Source organism: Cetorhinus maximus, chromosome 19 (genome assembly GCF_964194155.1).
Source record: "Cetorhinus maximus chromosome 19, sCetMax3.hap1.1, whole genome shotgun sequence".
NCBI lineage: Eukaryota > Metazoa > Chordata > Chondrichthyes > Lamniformes > Cetorhinidae > Cetorhinus > Cetorhinus maximus.
In genome coordinates, this window is record NC_135897.1 from 33,353,769 (window position 1) to 33,377,584 (window position 23,816).

Below are 23,816 nucleotides of genomic sequence, written 5' to 3' on the forward strand. Positions count from 1 at the left end.
ACCCATTAGATGAAACATTAAACAGAGGCCCACCTGCCCTCTGAAGTTGATGTAAAAGATCCCATGGTGCTATTGTGAAGAAAAGCAGGGGCGTTCTCCCTAATGCTTTGACCAATATTTATCTTTGCCCAATACCTTTAAACAGATGATATGATCATTATCACGTTGCTTTTTATGGGATGTTCAGAAGTGCATCCTTGGAGGTAAAGCACTTTGGGATAATTTGAAGTTGCTGTAAGCATTACATAAATATAATTTTTTAGCTTGGTATAAAATGGCAATGCTTTTTGGCAAGAGTTTGTGGCTGTCAAATGACAAGTGTTTTTTTTTTAAAGTGTAGTTCACTGAGAACCTATGGTTTCCATTGCCAATCAGTCAAAGCACAGTTATTGTATTAGACATTTTACATCATTGAACATAGGTTCATGAGTGGAAGGAAATGTCTGAAAATAGATTTGCTGCATTCAATGATACATACAGCATATCAGGCAATTGTCCCATTGTGTCCAGAATTAAGTGTTGAGTGCACAACGTTGACCTTGCAGAAAATTTGTCTGTTTCCATACTTCATTGTATAGAAAGTATTTTTTTGAAAATTATCTTTTGGGGTGATTTAAAAACCAGTCTCTGTAATCTGCTTCTTGTCCTTAATTTGGAGCATTAAAGCACCATCAGAAATTTGATGTATTTCTAACAAATTTCCTCCTTTCTGCATTTTCCCCCAAAAGTACAACTGAATTTAGCTAAAAATGACTCCTGCAGTAATTCCCTGACATATCATGTGTTATTTATGACTTCCTTGTTAACAGCAGAGTCATGCAAAAACACTTTGCCAGCTGTGCTTTTTATATGCTTCCTGAAGCAGCTTTATAGCTTATTTACCATATATAACTAATAGACCAAAGCTGAAATTGGTGTAAAATAACTGGTAGAAATTATGCGACTTAGAAATGCACCACTCCCTTGATTCACAATGGTTCACTTTATTTTAAATGCATTGTTAGTAGCTTTGCTTTAGTTTAGATACTTTGCTTGGAAACCATAGTTAAGTTTCCTTCAACACCTGAATTCTTAAATTGAAAATGCTGACAGCAAACAGATTTAACTTGGCAGAGTTTTTTATTTTGGTTGCCTTATTTAAAAGTTACTATTTTAATGTAAATAATTCCTTTATTTGTTTCTTTTCTATATCCTTTTTTCCAGCAAATGGCAGGTAATGTTTGGGATATAAATATTCCTTTCAAGATGGTTCTTGTTCGAGGGAACAAAATAAATGCTGATGAAGCACTGCGGGTAAGTAGCATAGATAAAGTCTTAAATTTGAATGGTGATAATGTGCATTCTAAATTGAAATTGATATAAGGGTGTCATATGTGTATAGTATTCTTGTACTGTCGCACACGCTTTAAACTGGGCTTAGTTACAGTGGATCCCTTGAGGGCTTGGAGATATACATAAAGCTTTGCTCTCTGGACAGCTACATTGTAATATTAAAGCAGGGTGAGAGCATCCACTTTCTCCTAACATTGTAACTGATTTTTTTTTTCCTCTTTTATGGTGACTGATGGATTGCCTGAGCACTTTTAAAGTGTGTCTTTGCTGACGTAACTCAATCTGTACTACACCTAGTTTTAACTTCAAGTACTGACACCATCCCCAACTAGAGGCAATTTGATATTTCATTCTTTAGTGCATTCAATAGCCAGATTTCTGACTATTGAGTTCTGGTGTCATTTTGAGTCACTTGATTGCCTGGAACCACTTTACCTTGATACAAGAATGTCAGTTTAAATTACTCAGATCATGTTTTATTATTAGTCTTCTGTAGATATTATAATGGATTTTATACTATGGGGGTAATTTTGTGAGGTTCCATTCCTAGCATTCTAGCTGCCAATCTGGCAGCAGGGATAGGGCTACAATACTCAGGCCCTGATATTCCAGTCTATTAGTGAGTGAATGTGCCAGGATTACAGTCTCATAACATTATACAATATGACATTCCAGCTTATGCTCTTATTTTCTGCAATATTCAAAATTAGCTCACTGTAAATTATCGGGGAGGCATCTCTGTTCTTCATTCTAGGAAGTAGAGCCTCAAATAATTGTATGCAGCAGCATCTAGCAATCGTATCCATGTGCACTCACAGACTAGTTGCATTACTCAGTGCTAATGTAAAATATCTTTTTGCATTGTCACAAACTGTGTAATGTAAGTAAGTGCAAAGTCACTCGAAGCATAGTAAGCTCCAGGTGTAAGCCCTAACATTTCAGTCGGCTGGGCGGCTGGTTTGTGATGCAGAGTGACGCCAACAGCGCGGGTTCAATTCCCGTACCGGCTGAGGTCATCCATGAAGGCCCCGGCCTCTCAACCTCGCCCCTCGCCTGAGATGTGGTGACCCTCAGGTTGAACTTACCACCAGTTGTCTCCCTGTAATGAGAGAGCAGCCTATGGTCCTGGGACTACAACAACTTTCAAGGTCTAACAGGAATATAATTGCAACCTAATAGGAAGTTCTCGGTAAGTCAACGCTGAATATTTATTTAATGTTCGTGAGAGGCAACATATTGTTGAACCTCTATTTGTAGTCACATTTAAGATGCATTTAGATTCTAGTGGGCAGACATTTCTCTCACCTCTTGAAGGAGAAATGCAGTAGCCGGTAGTATAACTTGGACCAGTTGATTTGCATTTTCCCTCTATGGGTGGAATCATTCCAGATTTGCACTAAGTGCAGTAGCAGGCAGGAAAAAGAACGTTTTACCCACCAGCCACAATAGCGGCTCTTCACACCATGTCGTCCTAATACTGCCTCATTAATCATGCATTGCCGAAAACATGCCATTTCACTGGTGGACGGCCTCTGATTCGCCAGCCACACTGTCACCTCGCCGCTTCCTTATGCCGGGTGCCACTTGTAAAGTGCAGCCACGTGCACATCTCTCAGTGCTCCCAGCCCAGGACTGCTGCCAGAAAACATGGCCCCGAAAGGCAGGAAGACTGCAACCCCCCAATTCAGTGACGCATCCCTGGGATGCCTTCTGGACACTATTGGAGCCGTCCGCGATGGCCTCAGGAGCCACATCAGTCTCACCACTCCAGCTTGGAAGGTGGTGGCAGAAGTGGTCAGTGTCAATGTTGCACAGAAGAGGTTGGCCATCCAGTGCAGAAAATGGATGAGTGATCTCATCCATGGCGCCAGGGTAAGGCAACCGTCTCATCACTCTAAAGTCACACTCGCAAGCCCATCACATATTCACTGGCATCTCACTCACTGCCAGGTTAAGGGACATCACCATTCATTCTCACACACACACACCGTCACATCTCCACCTGGCCTCATCTCCTCTGGAGACTGCCCCCTCAGCCCTCACCCTCTTGAGGCCACTTGCACAGATCAACATGTGTCCCCACACACACCCTGGGATACCCCCTTCCCCAGTAATGCCCTAGCCCTGAAGCCTCTTCCCTTGCTTGAGGCCAATTGTCCCCCTTCCCCAAACAAGCCATAGCCCTGCAGCCATTGAAAAGCCACCCTACCTTATGTCTGGTCTCATAAACAGAGACCTGCCCGTGATCCCCCCTAAAACTGATGTGGTGAAGCCTGGTGCTGATGACTGAGTGCTGCCTGAAGCAAGTAGGCAAACAAACCTCGAAGTCCCGAGTGAAGTGCAGCTTATCAAATGCATGTCGCTTATGTTCAGTTGTGAAACTGTTGGCATGCTCAGATGATACAGCGTGGGGGGATGATTCCCCCAAGTTGGGCTTATAATGATATGCAGATGTATTACAATGAAGTTCCCAACAAGCGGTGGCAGAAAGCATGGCCTGCCATGGATGGGCAGAGCTGACGATTGTACACTGGTTTCACAACAGTGTGAAACGGATTTTTGGCCTTCCTGCCATATTGTCCGCTTACACCCGCCATGATGCCCGACACCAGCGGGCACAGAAAATTCTGGCCTATCTCTTTTGTTGTTTTTCGCTCTCTCTGAACCTTTATTCTTCTTTTCCCATCTGTTTCTCATGTCCTCTGGCTATCCTTTACTGTTGCCTGGTTCCAGAATGTCAGACCATCTCCTCCCTTCCTATGTCTTAACCAATATCCTCCTTGGTGCCAGAAAGCCAGCTGGACTCTACTTCCCTGGCAGTGGCCAAAGTGCTGCAGTTTGCAGCTGACCCTTCTCTGGCTTGTGTTTCTAAAGGTTGCAAGTCAAATGCATCTTCAGGATCCCAAGATGAGCAGCATCAACAGCCTTTCACCAGCTAAAGAAGATTTTCAGTGCTGGAGAGGTTTTTGTTAGTATTTAAGACTTAGCACACCGTTCAAATACAAATACACTTGAATGGGCCCTGAAGTCTCTGACCCACCAGTGTCACACCATCTCTGCCAGGGAGGCACCAGTGCAGATACTAGCACTTCAGTGGGAATTAGATCATCGGCTAGTGTCCCAGGGCACAGCGGTGAGGGCACTTCACAGTTGCTGAAGGAGCTGGCGGAGACACAGAGTGCCCATGGCGCCAGCAGTCAGAGGACTGCAGGGGACCAGGAACATGCTCAGTCGGTGACTGATGATGGGCCTCTGGAGTCGTCCCTGAGGCAGCAGATGCTGGAAGTCCAGCAGGGTGTGCGGGAGGATCTGGCGGAGGTACATGAGGCTATGCTTGGCTTGGTCTCCGTGGTGGAGGAGTCCACGTGGACCATCGCCAGTGCAGTGGACCTCATATCCGAGCGCCATGCTTCCTCCATGGAGACAGTGGCGACTCTCATGGAGAGGCTCCTCCAGGAGACCAATCAGGGCTTCCTGGGGATGCGCTTGGACCAGCAAGCCCTCACATCGGCATTGACCTCAGCTGGTCAGTGCCAGTGTGGGAGATGATCTGGGCACCAAGTTTCCCAGCTCGGTGCCCATCCATCCACTGTGAGCAGGGAGGTCCATAGCGATCTCATGTCGGCGCAGCAGCTGCCTGTCGTCTCTGCGGGCTCCTCTTAGGGCAGCTCCTCCGCCCCTCTGCCAGTGACCGTTGCATCCGATAAGGCTCCGACGACTGGGGAGATGCCAGCTGTGGAACTGGCTGCTCCCTCCCAGGCTCCATGGGCTAGAGGACAACCGCCAAGGTCATCGAGGCCAACAGGACAGCACAGTGAGCAGGCTGTCTCAGATGCCAGTGCCAGCGAGGGGGCAGCACCTAGACGTAGCACCCAAAAGCGTAAATTTTAGGCACTTTAGGCACACCACGGGTTTCTCACTGGTGTTTTTGTGTTGGCCCTCAATGAGGTCATGATTAGTTGGTGAGCTGTTTAACACCTTTGTCATTTTGTTTCCTTAAGATCATTTTGTTGTATCATTAAATTTACACATGTCACCATGGCTGAGGGTGCCTCTTTTCCTCTGCAGGTGGATGGTTACCCATGATGTTATGAGTTGTGTGACATTGAGCTTTATTAACAAGGCTCTTAGTTAATGTTCCTATCCAGGCAGATGTAGCACTCAGGTAATGAGTATGGAGCCTGCAGCACAGGCTTGTGTTGGAGGTCCATCTGTGGTGTGCTAGCTGAAGGTTCATTGGATTAAAGCCTCCCGGGTGTCCCTGCCTCCCTGCAGTATGCCCGGGTCAGCGTCTACCCCCTCAGCATTTCCCTGTGCATGCTCATCCTCAGACTCACTGCTGGACTCATCGTGTGCAGCCACAGCAACTGCGTCGATATCTTCATCCACAGCGTCGCCTCTTTCCGGCGCAAGACTGGAGAGCGCAGCATGCAACCACTATCAGTGACACATGATCTGGGGGGTACTGGAGTGCACCCCTGAATGGCCCAGGCATCGGAAGTGCATCTTGAGAAGACCTATCTCCTTTGTTGTTCTCTCCACCACAGCCCTTGTGGAGGCGTGGCTCCTATTGTACTGCTGCTCAGCTTCTGTTCTTGGATGGCGGAGAGGCATCATGAGCCACCTTCTGAGGGGATAGCCCTTGTCACCCAACAGCCATCCATCAAGCCAGGCTGGAGCACTGAAGAGCCCAGGTACCTGGGAGTGTCTGAGGATGTAGGCATCGTGGGAGCTGCCTGAGTACCTTGCACAGACTTGCAGAATCAGCATCCTGTGATCACACACTATCTGCACGTTCATGGAGTGGAAGCCCTTCCTGTTGACAAAGGCACCGGGCTCACCTGCTGGCGCCTTGATGGCCACATGTGTACAGTCTATTGCGCCCTGGACGCGGGGGAAGCCAGCAATGGCCGCAAAGCCTCTTGCTCGCTCTGTCTGGCTTGCCTGGTCCCAACGGTAGTGGATGAACATCAATGCACGGTTGAACAGAGCGTCTGTAACCTGCTTGACACAAGTATGGACAGCTGATTGGGAGACACCGCAAAGATCACCCACTGAGCCCTGGAAAGAGCCAGAGGCATAGAAGTTGAGGGCAGCTGTGATCTTTAGAGCCACTGGCATGTGGTGTCCACCCACACAGTTAGTGGAGATCTCAGGGCCTATCACCTGACAGATATAATTGACTGTCTCCATTGAGAGACAGAGTCTCCTTTGGCACTGCATCTCAGACATATTGAGGTAGCTGCTTCGCTATCTGTCTACCCTGGCAGCAGGATAGTGGTGTCTTCTGCAGCCCCTTCCGCCTTGGACTTCCTGTTGGCCCTGCGCCCCTTGTGCCTGCGCCTGTCCTCCCAAAGGTGGCTCCCCTGGAGGCTGAATTGCACCCCTGGCCTCCTCCCCCTTCTGGCCCTCCCTTCCTCCTCAGAGGAGGTGCCTCCATTGGAGAGCACAACTCCCATTCCAAGGCTAAGCGAAGACTTCCTGCAACCTGCAGACCCCAAAAAGGATCTTCACTGTAGAGTGCTGATCTGAAGGTTGAGAGTCCTGTCCAAGCAGTTGTTATGAGTTTTGAAGTATTTCTGCTCACACAGGCAAGTAGCAGTAACTTTCCAAATTAAATATCTGACTGAGCACATTCGCGACCCCAGTGAGCCCTCTTATCCCGCCTGTGGATGAGGTTTATACAAATGTCTCCTACCTGCCTGCCCATTGCGCCCGTGCAACGACCTGAAGATCGCACAAGCCCTGAAAAATCACCATCAATTGGTGCCTCAAGGGCCTTAAGTGGCCCCTTAATTAATGGCAGGCGCGCATCGGAGACCATTGCGTGCCCGCCCACCGAAACATCGAGGTGGCGCGCAGTGACGTTGGGACACTCGTCCAACGTCTCCGTCCGTCATTTTACGCGTCGGCGTGTAGGGCCCGCCCCCGCACGCCAACGGGAAGATGTTTGGTGTCGAACTATTGGTTAAAGTACAGCAACTTTACACCCTTCCTGTATTTGAATACTAGATTTCTCAGCGAGGTACTAGTATACTGAAGCTTGTGGAGGAACCAGACCAATTGGACAGTAACTTCCTGATTTCTGTATTTAATTGTGCATATATGGATGTGGAAAGTTTCTGTTCAATTTACTCCATAATAGCTATGATGCTGGCTGTCTCACTGCTATTTCTAGCACAAAAGCCAGTCCAGTGTTCTTTGACGCAGGATTAAGAGTTTGGTGAATGATGTAATAAAAACTGTTTGTAGGGTGGGGTTTGGTGTAACTTTTCAAGGAAAGGGAGTGAGCAGGCCGCACAAAGTGTTCTGCTATTAACTCCCGTCTGGCATCCAGTGGTTCTCCTTCTAATTCTTCCTCACCTTCCCTCAAGTCTTCTTCGTGAGATGATGACTGTCATTGTTGCTCTGTTTTCTTCAAATGCAATCCTCTCTGGACTGCCAGGTGATGTAAGATGCAGCAAACAACAATGATGCAGAAGACATTGGCATTTATTGTAGGGAGCCCCCAGACCAATCCACACATCAAATCTTTTGTATCTGGAACACCAAACTGTTTTCCTCAGGGCGAGTAAGGCAAAGCAAAAATCAGAGACAAGCAATCTCGAAGCTCAAACATCCCTTGGAAATCCACAAAGCAGAACAACACACCCAAATCTGTTAAATCTGAGTGCCCTTTTAAATACTGCTTCCAGTGGCTTTCTGAAATCAATCCTGCTAGCTTTTACTCAGAGGGTTCAGTGTTGAGTGGAACTTCTGCTATTTTATACTAATATTACATTGAGGTCCTAAAAAGATGATAGGGCCTTGACCTAAAAAAAAGTTACAGAGGGCAGGATTTTCTTTATTTCATTTACAAGATGTGAGTGTCACTAGCTAGGCCAGCATTTATTACCCATCCCTAATTTCCCTTGAGAAGGTGGTGGTGAGCTGCCTTCTTGAACCACTGCAGTCCATGTAGTGTAGGTACACCCACAGTGCTGTTAGGGAGGGAGTTCCAGGATTTTGACCCAGTGACAGTGAAGGAATGGCGATGTATTTCCAAGTCAGGATGGTGACTGGCTTGGAGGGGAACTTCCAGGTGGTGGTGTTCCCATCTATCTGCTGCCCTTGTCCTCCTAGGTGGTAGTGGTCGTGGGTTTGGAAGGTGCTGTTTAAGGAGCCTTGGTGAATTCCTGCAGTGCATCTTGTAGATGGTACACACTGCTGCCACTGTGCGTTGGTGGCAGAGGGAGTGAATGTTTGTGGATGTGATGCCAATCAAGCAGGTTGCTTTGTCTTGGATGATGTCAAGCTTCTTGAGTGTTGTGGGAGCTGCACTCATCCAGGCAAGTGGAAAATATTCCATCACACTCCTGAGTTGGAATTTACTTTTGGCCACACTCCAAATTTTCCCATCCTGTCCACGCTGATGCCCGCCGATGGCGGGGCTGGAAATTCCTGCCCGTAGTAATTATGATAGCGGGTGGGACAGTTGGCGACTACAAGGTATAATTGCACCCGGGCTGTTTTAACCGTGTACGATGGGCGGGGAATTAAAATCCCTCTTCAAGTTTCAACTGCACTGCATGTTCTTCTAAATTGGAAAAAGGCTTGAGAAAAGACTTGATTTTGTATCGTGCCTTTCACAACCACAGGACATCCCAAACTGTGGTCAAGAAGGACACATTTTTGACACCGTGTCAATGTTCTTCCTATTAGATTGGAAAGAAATGACAAGTAACATTAAAATGGGCGTATTTGTCGGTTGGATCATTGAGTGAGGAGGAAAGGGGTCAGAGCAATAGCACACCTCCCGCCAGTCAGTCACTTTTGGCTAAAATGTCAGTGTCAGTATGGAATAGGATTCCCTGTTCTGTGTTCATACTCATAACCAACAGAGAGAATTTCACCCCCAACCTGTGAAAGCCCCCCACAAACTAATTGAATGTAAGACCAGATTGGCAAATGTCAATCATTCTTGATTTAGTTACCCATTTAATAGAATGCTTGATGCAAGTTTGTATCACCTACAGTTATTTTGAATTAGGAATTCAAGCCCAATTTTCCATTTTTATTTGCTGATTCCAATCCTGGAATCCCTGTTTAAAGGTAAAAAAGGAATGAGAAGCTGCAAGATTACAGCCAAACTTGGCAAGAATGTGGATGTTTGGTTAAGTTTATCTGCTGTAATGTCTTACCAAATGAGGCGTGTGCCATTGCAGTGATTTGTTTGTGGATAAAATCATGTGTAATCCTTCCATGAAATTGCACTGTAATTCTGAAACAGCCCCTTGCATTTTGTCACAGTCCAACTCTTATTCATGTACTTTTTTTGTTTGCTGTAGGTTCAAGTCAGGGCTGGGATTTTCCATGGAACTGAGCTCCTTTGTAAACCTGTTGCAAGCAGCGAGGTTTCTGGAAAAAATGACCTTACCTGGAACGAGACACTGGACTTTGAAATTAACATCTGTGACCTGCCAAGAATGTCCCGACTTTGCTTTGTCGTGTATGGAATGGTAGATAAAGTGAAGAAACAGAAAACGACAAAGAACGTGGCCAAATACCAGACCATTCGTAAAGCAGGAAAAGTGGTCAGTTTCCCAACTTTTTAACCTCATTTACACCTTAGTAGTCCTGCTAAGGCTGCATTTACATGGTTAACTGTAGCATCTGTGTAAGTGGTTTTACTTTGTGAAGGCATTGCAGTTAAATTGTAATTGTAGCCTGAAACCTGGGCTTGCACCTAAATCTCTAAAGCACTCTGCCTCTCCCCTCCTTTAAGGCGCCTCTTAAAACCTAGCTCTTTAACCAAGCTATTGGTCACCTACCCTGACATCTTATGTGGCTCAATATTAAATTTAGTTTGATATGCTCCTGTAAAAAGCCTCAAGACATTTTACTATATTAAAGGCTCTACATAAATGCAGCTTGTTGCCGTTGTTGTCACCAGAATGAAGTGTTCTGAGGACTGCGAGAAGAGAGAGTCTTGAACTGCTTTCCTTCAGGATCTGCTTAGTCTATCGTTTCTTACATACTCCAAAAAAAAGTTTAGCATTGGTATAAAGCTGAAACCACTTTACACCAATGCTACACTTGTGTGAATGCATTCTTAATGATGATGCATATTAGTTTTAAATCGCTTGCGATTGCATAAGCTATAATTGTGCAAGGCACAACTCAAGCCTTGTTTTGGAGAGCCTATGAGTTATTTGTCTCAATCATGTGCTGTGTGGCTTGAGACAGTATTAGAGGCCTGTGAATTTAATTCCTGGTAGGCTCGCTTCTCCAATTTACACTTCCTCCTTGCTAACAAGGAGACTTAGACAAGACAAAAACAGAATTACCTGGAAAAACTCAGCAGGTCTGGCAGCATCGGTGGAGAAGAAATCAGTTAACGTTTCGAGTCTTCATGACCCTTCGGCAGAACTGAGTATAGTTAGGAGAAGGGTGAAATATAAGCTGGTCTAAGGTGGGGGGGCGGGGGGAGAGAGAAGTTGAGGGTGGGATGATTGTGGAGGTAAGCAAGCAGTGATAGGAGCAGATAATCAAAAGATGTCACAGACAAAAGGATCAAAGAGGTGTTGAAGGTGGTGATATTATCTAAGAAAAGTGCTAATTAAGAATGCCTTCCATTCTGTTTTTGTTTTGTTTTGGATTTCCCGCATCCGCAGTAGCTTTTAGCTTTTTGTTTTTAGACTTAGACAAGAGCTGGCCAGCCCTCCATCTAGTGGATAAACAATGCCATACCAGCAGTTGATCACTAAATTTCACACCCACTGAATGACCACTTTCTTGCTAATTTACTCCCCCGTATTTGTACTCCCAAATCCATGTTCTGTACTGTCTCATTTTCCTGTGGTCTTCTTGTTGGACAGAGGAAGGAATTAAACCTGTCATTGCCTCAGATCTGGCGAGGAAATAGGTGAGAGTATATACAGAAAGAGCTAGAAGCACAAACTGAACAACTTTCTAACATCAATCGTAACGTTCCTCAGTGTGTGACCAATGCATAGAATTGACTTTTAGGTCAAGGCCACACCCTTCCCACCTCTGTAATCTCAAATTTATGCAACCTGTCATCATAATTAAACCAACTAAGCTCCAGTATAATCTGTTGAATCTACATTTAACTACTCTAAGGCCAATATATCCTTCTTGGAGTGCAGTGCCCAAACTCAGTACTCCCAGATTGAGTCTGACCAAGGTTCTGTACAATTAAAGCATAATTTTCTCTATAATTTTCACCCATGTCCCCACCAAACTGCTGCTGCTATATCTACCTATATAACAGTAACCCACACATTAACAATAGTTTATTGGCTATAAAGCACTTTAGTATGCTCTAAGATTGTGAAGGACATGATATAAATGTGAATCCTTCCTTCCTTTTCCATTAGCACTATCCAATTGCATGGGTAAACACTATGATATTTGACTTCAGGGGACAGCTGAAGAGTGGTGATCTCTCATTGCACTGCTGGTCATCTTTTCCTGGTAAGTGTTCTTCTTTGTGCACCTTATACCAACTAATTGTGAAAAGATAACCATTATGTCTTCAGAATCTCATTTCCAAAATACAAGTGATTCACAAATGAGTTATCCTGGGTTTCAGATGAACTGGAAGAAATGCTGAACCCAATGGGTACAATACAGTCCAACCCATACACTGAGAATGCTACATCTTTACATATTCAGTTCCATGAATATAGTAAGTCAGCAGTTTTCTATCCTGCGTTTGACAAGGTAGGCTTAACTTTTATCTTGAATGCATGAGATTTATTTTTTAACATACCTATAGGAAGTTGCTATTACCTGTGTTTGCAATTTGTTTCTCTCCCTTTCCTCCAAAATTTTGGTGAAGCCTTATGCTGATCTAGGGCTTTATTAAGGACGGAAATTTATGCCTTTGTCTTTTAGTGCTGCCTCATCCTATTGAGCATTCTGAGGTGAAGTGCAGCACAACCAGATGCAAAGTAAAGCTTCACCTCAGCTTCAGAAGAGCACCTTTACTTCATTTCTCTCATCCATTTCTCAATTTAGCCAACCATGCAGATTCTTTTCAGCTTACCCCGCCCACCACTCTGTGTAGTCAGATTCCTTCCCAGCCCTCACTAATAAAAGAGCAATGTCCTTCCTTTCTACATCACCTAGTCACCACCATGAACAGTAACTAACTAATGGGGGTCAGTAAGAATAATCTGGGAATATTCTCCCTTTCTTTGCCCGTCCTTTGCTCCGCACCTCTCAGTGGTCCTGGAGAGGTGAGGAATTTGCATCTATAAACACCAAACATTTCATTACCAAAGTGAATGAAAAATTATGGCTAGAACGAGTAGTAATTTTTTTTCCTCTGTGTTAAAGATAGTACATGTTGTAATCTGCAATTTATATGAAATAGTTAGCCTTTAATATTTTTAGGGTCTATTATGCATTGCTTTTAAAAATGGCATTCGGTATTGTCTGAAATTAAAACCAACAAGTCTTAGAAAAACAACTCAGACCCCTCAGCATTTCATTGAATGGAAACGATTATAGCATTGAAGGAGGTCGGTTGGTCATTAACTCCTGTGCTGGTGCCAGCTCTTCAACTTGAGGTAGTTTAGTGTAACCCCGTTTTCCTGTCCTTCCCATGTCTCCTTTATGTTGTTCCTTTCAAAATATCAATCTAATTTAATTTTAAATGTTACAATCTCTGTCTGAATAACAATGAAGCATTTTTTCTCTTTGTGTTTCTCTGGGAGGTATTTTCTATTTTCAGCTTCAATGCTTGGTTGATAATCTGGGGGAGAAGGTGCCCAATCATTGGTGCCTAGTTGATTCTAAAGTGATTCACTTTGCCAGATTACAACCCAGACACAGAAGGTGAAAATTACCCCCTCTTTTTGAGAAAGGGGACGGGAAATACAGGACTGAAGGTGTTGTATCTGAATGCACGCAGTATACGAAATAAGGTAAATGAGCTTGTGGCGCAGACTGAAATTGGCAGGTATGATGTGGTGGGCATTACGGAGACATGGCTGCAAGGGGATCAGAACTGGGAGCTAAATATCCAAGGATACACATCCTATCGAAAAGATAGGCAGGTTGGCAGAGGGGGTGGGGTTGCTTTGTTAGTAAGAAATGAAATTAAATCGATAGCAAGAAATGATGTAGGGTCAGATGATGTAGAATCTGTGTGGGTAGAGTTGAGGAACCGCAAAGGTAAAAAAACCATAATGGGAGTTATGTACAGGCCTCCGAACAGTAGTCAGGATGTGGGGCACAAGATACACCAGGAGATAGAAAAGGCGTGTAAGGCAAGGTTACAGTGATCATGGGGGATTTCAATATGCAGATAGACTGGGAAAATCAGGTTGGTAGTGGATCCCAAGAAAAGGAATTTGTGGAATGTCTACGAGATGGCTTTTTGGAGCAGCTTGTGGTGGAGCCCACTAGGGAACAGGCAATTCTAGATTTAGTGATGTGTAATGAGGCAGATTTGATAAGGGAGCTTAAGATGAAGGAACCCTTAGGAGGAAGTGACCATAATATGATAGAATCTACCCTGCAATTTGAGAGGAAAAAGCTGGAATCAGATGTAACGGTATTACAGTTGAATAAAGGCAACTACAGAGGCATGAGGGAGGAGCTGGCCAGAATTGACTGGGAGATGAGCCTAGCAGGAAAGACAGTGGAACAGCAATGGCAGGAGTTTCTGGGAGTAATTTGGGAGACACAGCAAAAATTCATCCCTAGGATGAAGAAGCATACTAAAGGGAGGGCAAGGCAACCATGGCTGACAAGGGAAGTCAGGGACAGCATAAAAGCTAAAGAGAAAGCATACAATGCAGCGAAGAGCAGTGGGAAACCAGGGGATTGGGAAGCCTACAAAGACCAACAGAGGACAACTAAAAAAGAAATAAGGAGGGAGAAGATTAAATATGAGGGTAAACTAGCCAGTAATATAAAAGAAGATTGCAAGAGTTTTTTTTAGATATATAAATGGTAAGAGAGAGGCAAAAATGGACATTGGGCCGCTGGAAAATGACGCTGGAGAAGTAGTAGTGGGGAACAAAGAAATGGCGGAGGAACTGAATAGGTACTTTGCATCAGTCTTCACAGTGGAAGACACGAGTGACATCCCCAAAGTTGAAGAGAGTTGGGGGGCAGAGGTGAGTATGGTGGCCATTACCAAGGAGAAGGTGCTAGGAAAACTAAAAGGCCTGAAGGTGGATAAATCACCTGGACCAGATGGATTACACCCCAGAGTTCTGAAGGAGATAGCTGAAGAGATAGTGGAGGCGCTAGTGGTGATCTTTCAGGAATCACTGGAGTCAGGGAGTGTCCCAGAGGACTGGAAAATCGCTAATGTAACCCCCCTGTTTAAGAAGGGAGAGAGGCAAAAGATGGGAAATTACAGGCCAATTAGCCTGACCTCGGTCGTTGGTAAGATTTTAGAGTCCATTATTAAGGATGAGATTTCAGAATACTTGGAAGTGCACGGTAAAATCGGGCAAAGTCAGCATGGTTTCATCAAGGGGAGGTCATGCCTGACAAATCTGTTAGAATTCTTTGAGGAGGTAACGAGTAGGTTAGACAAAGGAGAGCCAATGGATGTTATCTACTTGGACTTCCAGAAGGACTTTGACAAGGTGCCGCACAGGAGGCTGCTCAGTAAGCTAAGTGCCCATGGTGTTAGTGGCAAGATACTAGCATGGATAGAAGATTGGCTGTCTGGCAGGAGGCAGAGAGTGGGGATAAGGGGGTCCTTCTCAGGATGGCGGCCGGTGACTAGTGGAGTTACGCAGGGGTCAGTGTTGGGACCACAACTTTTCACTTTATACATTAATGATTTAGATGAAGGAACTGAGGGCATCCTGGCTAAGTTTGCAGATGATACAAAGATAGGTGGAGGGACAGGTAGTATTGAGGAGGTGGGGAGGCTGCAGAAGGATTTGGACAGGTTAGGAGAATGGGCAAAGAAGTGGCAGATGGAATACAACGTGGGGAAGTGTGAGGTCATGCACTTTGGTAGGAAGAATAGAGGCATAGAGAATTCAGAAATCTGGAGTGCAAAGTGACTTGGGAGTCCTAGTCCAGGATTCTCTTAAGGTTAACTTGCAGGTTGAGTCGGTAGTTAGGAAGGCAAATGCAATGTTGGCATTTAATTCGAGAGGACTAGAATATAAAAGCAGGGATGTGCTGCTGAGGCTTTATAAGGCTCTGGTCAGACCACATTTAGAATATTGTGAGCAATTTTGGGCCCCGTATCTCAGGAAGGATGTGCTGGCCCTGGAGAGGGTCCAGAGGAGGTTCACGAGAATGATCCCAGGAATGAAAGGCTTAACATATGAGAAACGGTTGAGGACTCTAGGTCTATACTCGATGGAGTTTAGAAGGATGAGGGGGGATCTGATTGAAACTTACAGAGTACTGAAAGGCCTGGATAGAGTGGACGTGGGGAAGATGTTTCCATTAGTAGGAGAGACTAGGACCCGAGGGCACAGCCTCAGAGTAAAGGGAAGACCTTTTAGAACAGAGATGAGGAGAAACTTCTTTAGCCAGAGAGTGGTGAATCTATGGAATTCATTGCCACAGAAGGCTGTGGAGGCCAGGTCATTGATTGTATTTAAGACGGAGATAGATAGGTTCTTGATTGGTAAGGGGATCAAAGGTTACGGGGAGAAGGCGGGAGAATGGGGTTGAGAAATTTATCAGCCATGATTGAATGGCGGAGCAGACTCAATGGGCCAAATGGCCTAATTTCTGCTCCTATGTCTTTTGGTCATATGGGGGGGGGGGTGGAAAATGCTCTCTAATTTCCTCCTTTATTCTGTTGCTAGTACTCAATCCCTATTCCTTTTGTTATCTGGAGAGCAAGAAGACAGGGTAACATTTTATGTGTAAATCCTTTGTCAGAACTGCAAAGGGAAGGTACATTTTCTGATCTTTTCTGCATTATTGAATGCCTGGCTTCTAAAATAACTCAGGTACGAAAACAATGGTGACATAAAAAGCTAAGTAATTGGAGAACAAAAAGCAAGTCCTTAAATGTGCACAAAAGCAAAATACTGCGGATGCCTGAAATCTGAAGAAAAAACTGCAAATACTCAACAGGCCTGGCAGCATCTGTGGAGAGAGAAACAGTTACCGATTCAGATCTGTGACCTTATTTTGGAACTGAATGGCGTGTTTACTTGACCCTGATGCATTGGAAACCAGACAGGGCTGAAGTTTATCTGAGGTGTAATTTTTTTTGTATCATGTGTGTGTGCTATTTCAGTAAGTTGAGGAGCGCTTCTGTGTCTAGCAAAGGAAAATCTGAATAGTGGATAGAAAAATGAGCTAATACAGGAAGCTCTATTGTCATGATTGCTTGGACAGACCCCATCTTTGAATGAAGCCCAGACAGTGTTTGGATCGCTGTATAGCTAAAGCAGAAATGTTTGTGGTTTGAAAGTTTAAGTATTTTACTTTTTTTTCTTTCTCTCCTTCCCCTGTCCAACAAAAAAGATATTGGAGAAGGCGGCAGAGATTGCACGAAGCAACGACACACTAAATACAGCAGTAAGTACAGAGCTTGAAAAGAGTGAGAGTAGCAGAGCATGCTGTGGTGCCATCTAGTGCTCATCAGCTTAATTATACTGCAGCAAACTAGAGTATTGTAATGTTATCAACACCCTATTCTGTTGTGAGGTGGCACTGACCATTTCATGGGAATGTAGTATATTTCATGCAGTTATTATTATAGGTACAAAAATTGTTAATCTGAGATACACTTTAAAGAATGTAGATTTGTGTCATCTATAAAGAAGTTACAATAAACACCAATATTCGTTGATCATGATGACCTTCATGCAGCTACCTGGATCTTGTAATCAAACCAACTTGAATCTCGATTATAAGATTTGGATGCCTATTTGAAACATGAAATGTGATTGGTAATTTGTTAGGGACTTGCTGGTGATGAGCAGGGGACTAAAACAAGCCAATTCTCCAAACTCAATCGTAAGTACTGAAGCTCAGTGTCAGCAGGCAGAGTCACACAAAGATAGTCCGATAGTATCGAAATTAGATGCTGCCTGAAAGAAACAAAAATGATATTGTTAAAAATGAGTACACTATTCCATTCTAACCCTGATAATTTAGGATTTATTTGTACTAAAAGAAATTGAATTATTCAGTAATTTGAATTAAGGATTGCAAATAGCAGCAAAGTGGAACCTTAGGTATTTAAAAAATAATGATTTTCAATTATTGCTGAAAAAAGAGGCATTTTGTCGAAGCTTTTCACAAGAATGTCAATGTCGGGGGAAGTCTCTACCAATCAGAGTCTACTTGCCAACCAATCAGTTGTTGCTATTGATATTTTCTAGCAAATTGTCCTGATGAGTGCAAGATGAAAAGCTTTGACAAAATGTCTCCTTTTTTCAGCAATACTCAAGTTCTGTACTACCAAACGACGATTTTCATTTAAGTGGACTTTTACTTATGAGCAGATTGCAATATGGCATTTATTATCCACTGCCACTTTTGAAGTTTGATCCATAATATCCGTCCTAAACTCAGTGACTGAAATAACAGCCACCCTCCAATACCTTGTCCAAGTCACTGAATCTCTGATGTCTGATTCAGTCCTATTCTAGCAATTCAACTAGCAGTTACTGGATAGCACCCGGGAGTTGTAACCTTGACTTAGACACAATTCCCTGTGTGTTTTCTTGCTGCCATGCCCTTTCTAGTAACTCATGTCAGACAAATAGGCTGAGGAGCTGGTTGTATGCCAAGCCCCTTCTGTCAGGAAGGGTGTGGGGCCCAGAACGTGAGAGTTCCTTTTAATAAGTTTCACATTCCACAAAAAGGAATTGCTGATATGTGGTATAGCTGCAGCATGAAGTGGGGTTTGAACACGTGGATAAGAATTTTAAATTGGTGACACTGGGAGACCAGGAGCCAATGGAGGTCAATGAGCACAGGGGTGATGGGTAAGCAGGACTTAGGTACATGTTAGGATATGGACAGGTGAGTTTGGATGAGCTTCAGTTTATGGAGGGCAAAATATAGGAAGCTGGCAAGGTGAGCATTGGGGTAGTCATTTCTGGAGGTGACAAAGATATGTGAAGATTTCTGCAGCAGATGGGCTGAGGCTGAGATGGAGGTGGAAGTAGGGAGCCTTTACTATGAAATAGATACGAGTCTGAAATTCACCTCAGGGTCAAACAGGATGCAGCGGGAGTGGACTGTTTGATTTGACCAGGGTCAGTGGCCAGAGAAGGGGAATGGAATCGATGGCGAAATACAGACATTTTGGCAGAGATGGAAGACAATAGCTTCGGTCTTCCTGACGATTAATTGCAGGACATCAAGGACAGGGTATCAGGCAAGCAGTATGACAGTGCAGACAGTGGAAGGGTTGAGAGAGGTCATGGAGAGATAGAGATGGCTGACTTCAACATACATGTAGAGAAAGCCTGTGGAACCGTAGCCATTTTTTTCAGATTATGTTACTGAGGACATCATATAAATGAGGGATGTGTATAGAGCTTTAGGGGACTCCAGAGGTAATGATGCAGGGGCAGGAAGAGAAGACGTTGCTGCAGATGCTTTGATAAGGTGAGATTGGAACTCCGAAAGGGCGGTTCCACCGAGCGGGAAAATGAAGGAGAGGCCTCACAAGAGGCTACTGTACTCAATCATGTTAAAGGCTGCAGACAAGTCCATGAAACTGTAGTTCAGAAAGGAATCCATGCCTTTGGGAGAGGAGTGAATGTAGGAGGAGGGAAAAAAGCTAGTGTGAGAAATTGAGCAAGCCATGTTTGGTGCAGTAAGGAGTGCTTTTGTGAGGTTAGTGTAAAGTCACATTGTTAGAGCTGGTGGCGACCTTTAGTTTGCTCCTAACCTTTCTGGACATTAATAGTGTGTGTTACAAATGATAAGTGTCCCATTGCGCCGTTTTGATGTCTGTTACTTTGAGCATAATTCATCAAACACATACAATGAGAAATACATTGTTGAAAGTGGTAGAATTTGACTTTTTTTTTGTAGTTGTTTTGCCTATATCAGAGGGACAGATACTGCCAGGGAATGTCAGTGCCAACTAACAGTGGACCCAATGACCTGTTAATGCAATTCTTCTTTGGGCCGGAAGGCACCCTATTTCCTGTTAGAACAGTCCAGCCAGGATCACCATAATTATCTCTGTAGGCGAAGCCTAATTAGTATCCTGGTTTCCTATTTTGAAAGTCCAGTTCTCTTGTGCTATATATTTCTAGGTTTTTTTAAAATTTTAAAACATTAATGTTGGCAAAGCAATTCTCTAGCCCAACTTGCACGCCAGATAAACTTACATGCATTACTAAACCTGTAAAACTGGTAACCGTTTCTTCATTCAGGGTCGAGGATGGAAGAAGTTGCATATTGAGCTAAGAGAAATCATGGAGCGAGATCCACTGTCTCAACTGTGTGAAAATGAGATGGATTTAATATGGACTCTACGATATGATTGTCGTGAAAACTTTCCCCAGTCTTTGCCAAAACTGCTGCTCTCAGTAAAGTGGAGTAAACATGAAGACGTGGCGCAGGTATGGCTATTGACTTTGGCTTCTCCCATCAAATGTTATGAAATTGTAATAGTTGGGTGTTTGTAGTGAAAAACAACCATTCCTAATGCCACCTAAAAATGTTGTCATGAGTTTCTCCTGTTGTGCTTCATTAATATGTTGCATTGCAACACTTTTTAATAAATTTCTATTCACCCGTTTACTTCCAATGTGTGCCTCTACCTGCTACATCACCCCACACTACGGCTGCCATGTTGGAAGTATGAGAATGGAATGTACGATAGAACAATTCTTTATCTCACAAAGAGTTTGTGGATGGGGCACTTGCTTTTGCTGCAAACGAGTCAACGTTATTCATGATGAAAATATTTTCCTTGTAAAAGAAACCCACAAAGATTTTTTTTTGATAAATAAAAACTGCTCTATGTTATATCAAGCCCTTGGCCAGCACATCAGGCTGCCCCAGTCGCTTTGCAGTCAATGAAGTATAGTTGCTGCTATAATGTGGGCAAACAGGGCAGCCAGCTTGCACAGTGCAAGGTGCAGCAAACTGCGGAGAAATAAATGACCAATTAATTTGCTGGTTTTGCTCAATGGTTAAATGCTGTCTGGACACTGGGGGAACTCGCCATCTCCCTTCAAATAGTTCCATGGTATCTTTACATCCGTCTGAGAGGGCAGGTAGAGCCTTAATTTAGTGCTTCATCTAAGAAATTGCACCTCTGACAGTGTAGCACTGCCTCAGTATTGCACTGAAGTATCAGCCTGAATTGTGTGTTTTATGTGAATTATGTGCAACTTCCAACTGGAACAGTCACCACAGCTGGTCAAGTCTTGAGGTGCTTTGGGAGAAGGGCTCTAAAAAATCACTTGCAAACTGTAAAATGCAAATGGTTTTTAACATTTTACCATAACACTTTGTTATTTTTTGAACAATATCCACAAATTCTTCCTGCACTCTTCAGGAAATTTCTTTGAGAAACGTGCTGATCTATTTTTCTTGTTAGTTTTAAAAAAAAACAAATTTAAAAATCTTCTAACCAATACTTTCATGTCTTCAGTACTCCATTAAGGCCCAGGCCTTTGCAGATCCCTCATTACAGGCACCACAAGCATAATCGTCACAGAATTGCAGGAGCCATGACTCAAAAAAATGTTGCTTTTTAAATAAAATCCATTTGATCTTGAATGTTTCTTCAAGATAAAACTGCATTGCCCTGAGGTCCTCCTTCCTTCTTGTAACTTTGTGTTTTTGGCTAGCAAACGCAAAAGTGACAATAACAGGAAACTACTGTGTAAGATGTTTTACTGTGAGATACCACAGCTTCAGATCACTAAGAAAATTCTGTACTAAATTTTAAAGGATGCTTTCCAATGACTTTCTCTTCTAATAAAAATCTTACAATTAACTTCCCTGTCTTTGACCTGTAGCTCTAATTTTTAACTCCTTCCTTCCTATTGATTCAAGTAAAACCTATTTGGCCTTGTTGATATAAACTGCCCTGATGGATGGATTTTTGCTGATGGCCAAAAGCAGGCCGTGTAAAGTTGATTCCCAATTTAAGAGTGCTTGTAGACAGAATCTTTGGGTGGAGTTGAATGCCCTCGCCCAAGATGAGTTTGGAGGCGGTGGGGGTGGCATTTAATCAGGTGAGAAGGCACAGGATGGAGAGCTCGCCAGCATCCCGCCTCTGCCTCAAGGCTGGGAAGGCTTGTGGACAGCCTTCCTGCCCCGATGCCAATTGAGGTAATTAATTAATACCCATGTTAGGGTCTTATCCCACCTCCGCTGGTGTTCAGCCAGCACTGAGAGAGGTAGTTGCCACACGGGGGAGTCCAAAAAGCAAATTCTATCAGGTTTGCCTGTGGGTTCTTGTGGGAAAAGGGGCACTCATTGTCAGACACTCGGTTCCTGATCGAGGAACCTAGCATTGGGGAAGATCCTACTGTGACCCCACCCCCTGCCCTTTCTTTCAACCCTCCCACCCCCCCAATTGCACCCACTATCACCTGTGGTCTGGGTCCCTTGCTGATCCTGGGTCTCTAGTGGGTACATCAACGGCAGTTGCCATTGCCCCCATGTGGTGCTGATGGGAATGAGGAGCTGCTGGCCTCTAATTGGCTGGCAGCTCTTGGGGGCAGGATTTCCACTCCCTGGCCCTTAATCTTGGAGAAGGCGCGCTGCTGGCTACTTAAATGTTTGACCGGCCTTCCCCAGAGGAGGCATCGTGGGTCTCTCATAGCTTTCCAGCTGTGGAATCCCTATTACCTGGATTAAAATGTGCTCTTTGTATCCATTTTCCAGTGTTCTGTATAATACTAGAATATACTGAATTGTTTAGTTTTCTCCTTGGTTATCCTATTGGGCTTCAGGAGAAAGAATTCCACTTTCTGAGTGAATGACTTGTTGCCTGTGTAGCCAAGTAAGAACAAGGTTTTGGTCAAGGTTCTGCATATTTTTCACCACCAGCGCTAAACTATCAAATGCCTGAGAATATCTATGTGCGAGTTGGTCAGCATCTAGCTTTGCAGTTTCTCTTTTCCCCTTCCTGTTAGTTTTCTTTTCCCTCTTCTGGAAGAATTGATTCCTTGTTGAGATACAGTTGCACCTTTCCCAAATGGCTCTAACTCTTATTTACTCAGGTACCTGCATGCTGAATGCCAGCTGAGCCCAATCCTGTCCATGGTCAACATTCACAGATGCACACATTTAGTGAGGGCCATTGAATAGAAATAGGAGCAGAAACCTTGGCTGATTTTTCTTTTTATCCCTTCCTAATCCTAAGGCATTGAGGCCAGTGTAGGGCATCTACTGCTACCCCATTGAGGTCAGCAATCTCAGCAAAAACTGCCAGATCAAAACAAGGGACTTTCCTGGCCTGAACAGACTAGCTATCTGTCACTTAAAACACTGACCTATATATAAAATTCTGAAATTAATTGAGATTACTAAATAGATTAGGTAAGCCTATGATTTCTGCTTGGCATCACCCATGGGCACAGTTTTATTTTGCAATCGTAAATGCTAGTTTTAGATAAACTGCTTAGCGGTGCGCAAACCTACAACTTGCCCAGCTAAAGGTAACATGGGAACAAGGAGTAGGTCATTCAGTCTCTCGCTCCTGTTCCATCATTAAACTAGATCATGACTGTTTACTTCTACTCAATTTACCTGCATGTGATCCATATCCTTTGATACCCTTATTAAATAAAAAATTGTTTCTCAGTCCTGAAAATTTCAATTGTTCTAGCCTCCACAGCCATTTGATGGAGAGAATCCACATTCCCAATACCCCTTGTGTGAAAAGGTGTTTCTCGATTTCACTCCTGAAGGGCCTAGCTGTTATTTTAAGATTGTGTCTCTTTATACTTCATTACCCTACCAGAGGAAATAGTTTCTCTGTAACTGCTCTATTGGATCCTTTTATAATTTTAAATACCACAATTGGATCACCCCTCAACCTCCTACACTTGAGGGAGTACAAGCCCAGTTTATGTAATACAAAGGCAAAACACTACAGATACTGGAAATCTGAAATACAAACAGAAAGTACTGGAAATACTCAGTGGGCAACATTTTCCCCCCGTTTGGGTGGTAAGTGCGGAAGCGGGCACGGGCGAGCGGGCTTCCGATCAGTGCCCCTGGTTGGGGGCGCGCTGCTATTTTACGTGAGCAGGCCAATTAAGGCCCGCCCAGCGTGATGTCTGCCAGGAAGCGCTGTGCGCTCCCTATGCGGGCGGGGGAAATTCCCTGAGCCGCGGGTGCGCTCTTTCGCACATGCACGCGGAAGAGCACACAGAGCTCCCTGAGGCAAAGTGCTGCCTCAGGGAGATTGGCTCACATTTTAAACTTTAAATAAAGCTGAGAAAAAAATTTCCCTGCCACGTCCCCTCATGTGGCACTGTCACATGTCCATAACTTTTATTTTAAAATATTGAGAGATTTTTAAATCCTCTTGAAAC

At 44.1% G+C, this 23,816-nt stretch overlaps 1 protein-coding gene across 2 annotated transcripts in view; it reads left to right on the top strand.

Moving 5' to 3' along the window:
- Positions 1–23,816, top strand: part of pik3cb (phosphatidylinositol-4,5-bisphosphate 3-kinase, catalytic subunit beta) — a 200,074-nt gene that overhangs the window by 118,062 nt on the left and 58,196 nt on the right. For both annotated transcript variants that reach the window (XM_078563678.1, XM_078563679.1), the window contains exons 7-12: positions 1,204–1,293; positions 9,660–9,905; positions 11,712–11,808; positions 11,927–12,057; positions 16,807–16,860; positions 19,686–19,874. In XM_078563678.1, the coding sequence (XP_078419804.1) occupies positions 1,204–1,293; positions 9,660–9,905; positions 11,712–11,808; positions 11,927–12,057; positions 16,807–16,860; positions 19,686–19,874 (807 nt within the window). The remainder of the gene's footprint in view (positions 1–1,203; positions 1,294–9,659; positions 9,906–11,711; positions 11,809–11,926; positions 12,058–16,806; positions 16,861–19,685; positions 19,875–23,816) is intronic.